This window comes from Berghia stephanieae, unplaced genomic scaffold, assembly GCF_034508935.2.
Source record: "Berghia stephanieae isolate SIO BIC M18660-M18661 unplaced genomic scaffold, UCSD_Bste_1.3 scaffold2232, whole genome shotgun sequence".
Classification (NCBI taxonomy): domain Eukaryota; kingdom Metazoa; phylum Mollusca; class Gastropoda; order Nudibranchia; family Aeolidiidae; genus Berghia; species Berghia stephanieae.
This window is the reverse complement of record NW_027623327.1, coordinates 1-4,764: the sequence shown is the minus strand read 5'-3', so window position 1 is coordinate 4,764 and position 4,764 is coordinate 1. Positions and strand designations below refer to the sequence as shown.

At 42.3% G+C, this 4,764-nt stretch overlaps 2 protein-coding genes across 2 annotated transcripts; both read left to right on the top strand.

Annotated features, from left to right (window-relative positions):
• Positions 1–544: 544 nt before the first annotated feature.
• LOC144961346 (histone H3) lies at positions 545–2,278 on the top strand. The gene has a single exon (XM_078894578.1). The coding sequence runs from the start codon at positions 1,778–1,780 to the stop codon at positions 2,186–2,188; it is 411 nt and encodes a 136-aa protein (XP_078750704.1). The 5' UTR covers positions 545–1,777; the 3' UTR covers positions 2,189–2,278.
• Positions 2,279–2,644: 366 nt separating this feature from the next.
• LOC144961347 (histone H3) lies at positions 2,645–4,726 on the top strand. The gene has a single exon (XM_078894579.1). The coding sequence runs from the start codon at positions 4,288–4,290 to the stop codon at positions 4,696–4,698; it is 411 nt and encodes a 136-aa protein (XP_078750705.1). The 5' UTR covers positions 2,645–4,287; the 3' UTR covers positions 4,699–4,726.
• The last annotated feature ends 38 nt before the right edge of the window (positions 4,727–4,764 follow it).

Genomic DNA, 4,764 nt, shown 5'->3' with positions numbered 1-4,764 from the left:
GTCGTAGGTATGCCTGGCCTTATCTTGTGGTTTCTTAAATGGAGAACATCAAGCTATCCAAAAAGGGGAGGCCTTCCAAAAGCTCCTCGTGCTAAGGGAAACAACCCAGATATTCCCTCAACTAACCCTAAGAGAAAAAAAAACAAAAAAAAATAGTACCTTCAACTAACCCTAATAGCAAATACAAACACCCCAGCACCTTTACTAAGACTTATGACTAACCCTAAGAGAAAAAAAAAAACACCTAGTACCTTCAACTAACCCTAATAGCAAATACAAACACCCCAGCAACTTTACTAAGACTCATGACTAACCCTAATGGCGGATGAAAATCAAAGCAATGGTCGGATTTAGGAAAGTACACTCGCCAATACAGGTTGGCAAACGCCGCTCAATTACCCACAAATTGAATAAATAAAGGCATGACAAAAGATCCAACCCACCCATAAAAAGCAAAAGCAACTATTCCATTATTCCATTCCCCATTCCCAACATCCAACATCGTCACCTTTCCGTTTCAGTTCAACTACCTATCCCCCGGCCAGGGCAGCCCAAAAATGCTGGGTTGCACGGAAGGAGCTGACAAATAGATTGGACTAAAAAGACCTTTTTTTTTTTTTTTCGATTGAGAGCGCGGACTGCGGAAATAAAAAGTCCGCAGTGGAAGAATACTTTCGCGTTTTTCCTTTTTTTTTTTTCGCTTCAGAGCGCGGACTGCAGAAATAAAAAGTCAGCAGTGGGAGAATACTTTCGCATTTTTTCTTCTTTTTTTTTTTTTCGATTCAGAGCGCGGACTGCAGAAATAAAAAGTCCGCAGTGAGAGAATACTTTCGCATTTTTTCTTCTTTTTTTTTTTCGATTCAGAGCGCGGACTGCAGAAATAAAAAGTCCGCAGTGGGAGAATACTTTCGCATTTTTCCTTTTTTTTTTGTCGATTGAGAGCGCGGACTGCAGAAATAAAAAGTCCGCAGTGGGAGAATACTTTCGCATTTTTCCTTTTTTTTTTTCGCTTCAGAGCGCGGACTGCAGAAATAAAAAGTCCGCAGTGGGAGAATACTTTCGCATTTTTCCTTTTTTTTTTTCGATTGAGAGCGCGGACTGCAGAAATAAAAAGTCCGCAGTGGGAGAATACTTTCGCATTTTTCCTTTTTTTTTTGTCGATTCAGAGCGCGGACTGCAGAAATAAAAAGTCCGCAGTGGGAGAATACTTTCGCATTTTTCCTTTTTTTTTTTCGCTTCAGAGCGCGGACTGCAGAAATAAAAAGTCCGCAGTGGGAGAATACTTTCGCATATTTTCTAATTCTTTTCCAATTCGAGCTGAAGCTTTGCAAACCCAATAAACAGCACTACTGCTTTGCGCTCAGACAAACCAAAGAATAGATACACATGCGAGTAAACAAATAAATCAATCAATAATTGAATGAATGAATGAATGAATGAATGAATGAATTTGAATTGCTATACCTAATCTCACGACCACCAGCTCATTCTGATAAATCTGAATCTTTTCATTCAAATATTTGTTTATTTATTTATTTATTTATTTATTTATTTATTTATTTATTTTCAAATTTATTACCAAATAACCAAGGGATTACCTCCTAAAGTAAATGCTAACAACTTGCCTTTCCAAAGTGATCGGGTAACAAAATAAACCGGTAAGCCGATTGGCCCGGGCTCTCGGTAATTGACCAATCAGAACGCTGAGATAACAGGTATATAAGACGAACGGGCCCTCTATTACGAATCAGTCACTTTCGAGTAACGAAAATCTAAAATGGCACGTACCAAACAAACCGCACGTAAATCCACCGGAGGAAAGGCTCCTCGTAAGCAGCTGGCCACCAAGGCTGCCAGGAAGTCTGCCCCAGCCACCGGCGGTGTCAAGAAACCCCACAGATACAGGCCTGGAACTGTTGCCTTGAGAGAGATCAGACGTTACCAGAAGAGCACTGAGCTCCTCATCCGCAAACTCCCCTTCCAGCGTTTGGTGAGAGAAATTGCCCAGGACTTCAAGACTGACCTGCGCTTCCAGAGCTCTGCCGTTATGGCCCTGCAGGAAGCCAGTGAAGCTTACTTGGTTGGTCTGTTTGAGGATACCAATCTGTGTGCCATCCACGCCAAGCGAGTCACCATCATGCCCAAGGACATCCAGCTCGCTCGCAGAATCCGTGGAGAGAGGGCTTAAATCTCTTTTCCCCTTCCTCCTTCCCCAAACCGGTCCTTTTCAGGACCACTACACATTATCTCGATTGACTGACTCTCTGTTTACGCACTCCCTCATCCCCTACCCTCTTCAGATGTACTTTAATTTTTAAATGTGATAATCACGAGTTACGACTGGAAACTTTTCCACATGGTCACGCAACTTGAGAGTTCCTTTTAGCATTTGTGTAGTGCTCAAAGCGCTTACAAGAGGACCCTTTGCTTGTGAAGCTAGTGCTCTACCAACTGATCCCCGATATATGCACACGTTTTGTTTATAATCTATCAAATGGGATGACCAAGGCTTTCTAGAGTTTTTTTTTTAATGAACTCTGGGCCTATACTCTAAATCGAGCAACTTAATTTGGAACATGTTATGGATACATTGGGCAATAGTAAGGTCTTAGCAGACGACAAAACGTCTGACGCAAAGAGAGTATTAGGGTTTATGGTTGCAATGGCACTAGAGGTAACACAATGATGATGATGAGGTGGTGGTGATGGTGGTGGTGGTGGTGGTGGCTGTAGTAGTGATGGTCGTGGTAGCAGTTGTGGTAAGGATGGTGATGTAATGGTAGTGGTTGTAGTTCTAGGGATTATGAGGTGGCGGCAGTGGTTGTAGTAATGGTGGTAGGGATGATGATGATGATGATGATGATGACGATGATGATGATGATGATGATGATGATGATGATGATGATGATGATGATGATGATGATGATGATGATGATGATGATGTGGTGGTGGTGGTGGTGGTGGTGGTTGTGTCTTGGTTGTAGTAACGGTGGTAGGGATGATGCTCTGACGGCAGTTGTAGTAGTAGGCTAGTCGTCGTAGGTATGCCTGGCCTTATCTTGTGGTTTCTTAAATGGAGAACATCAAGCTATCCAAAAAGGGGAGGCCTTCCAAAAGCTCCTCGTGCTAAGGGAAACAACCCAGATATTCCCTCAACTAACCCTAAGAGAAAAAAAAACAAAAAAAAATAGTACCTTCAACTAACCCTAATAGCAAATACAAACACCCCAGCACCTTTACTAAGACTTATGACTAACCCTAAGAAAAAAAAAACACCTAGTACCTTCAACTAACCCTAATAGCAAATACAAACACCCCAGCAACTTTACTAAGACTCATGACTAACCCTAATGGCGGATGAAAATCAAAGCAATGGTCGGATTTAGGAAAGTACACTCGCCAATACAGGTTGGCAAACGCCGCTCAATTACCCACAAATTGAATAAATAAAGGCATGACAAAAGATCCAACCCACCCATAAAAAGCAAAAGCAACTATTCCATTATTCCATTCCCCATTCCCAACATCCAACATCGTCACCTTTCCGTTTCAGTTCAACTACCTATCCCCCCGGCCAGGGCAGCCCAAAAATGCTGGGTTGCACGGAAGGAGCTGACAAATAGATTGGACTAAAAAGACCTTTTTTTTTTTTTTCGATTGAGAGCGCGGACTGCAGAAATAAAAAGTCCGCAGTGAGAGAATACTTTCGCATTTTTTCTTCTTTTTTTTTTCGCTTCAGAGCGCGGACTGCAGAAATAAAAAGTCCGCAGTGGGAGAATACTTTCGCATATTTTCTAATTCTTTTCCAATTCGAGCTGAAGCTTTGCAAACCCAATAAACAGCACTACTGCTTTGCGCTCAGACAAACCAAAGAATAGATACACATGCGAGTAAACAAATAAATCAATCAATAATTGAATGAATGAATGAATGAATGAATGAATGAATTTGAATTGCTATACCTAATCTCACGACCACCAGCTCATTCTGATAAATCTGAATCTTTTCATTCAAATATTTGTTTATTTATTTATTTATTTATTTATTTATTTATTTATTTATTTATTTATTTATTTTCAAATTTATTACCAAATAACCAAGGGATTACCTCCTAAAGTAAATGCTAACAACTTGCCTTTCCAAAGTGATCGGGTAACAAAATAAACCGGTAAGCCGATTGGCCCGGGCTCTCGGTAATTGACCAATCAGAACGCTGAGATAACAGGTATATAAGACGAACGGGCCCTCTATTACGAATCAGTCACTTTCGAGTAACGAAAATCTAAAATGGCACGTACCAAACAAACCGCACGTAAATCCACCGGAGGAAAGGCTCCTCGTAAGCAGCTGGCCACCAAGGCTGCCAGGAAGTCTGCCCCAGCCACCGGCGGTGTCAAGAAACCCCACAGATACAGGCCTGGAACTGTTGCCTTGAGAGAGATCAGACGTTACCAGAAGAGCACTGAGCTCCTCATCCGCAAACTCCCCTTCCAGCGTTTGGTGAGAGAAATTGCCCAGGACTTCAAGACTGACCTGCGCTTCCAGAGCTCTGCCGTTATGGCCCTGCAGGAAGCCAGTGAAGCTTACTTGGTTGGTCTGTTTGAGGATACCAATCTGTGTGCCATCCACGCCAAGCGAGTCACCATCATGCCCAAGGACATCCAGCTCGCTCGCAGAATCCGTGGAGAGAGGGCTTAAATCTCTTTTCCCCTTCCTCCTTCCCCAAACCGGTCCTTTTCAGGACCACTACACATTATCTCGATT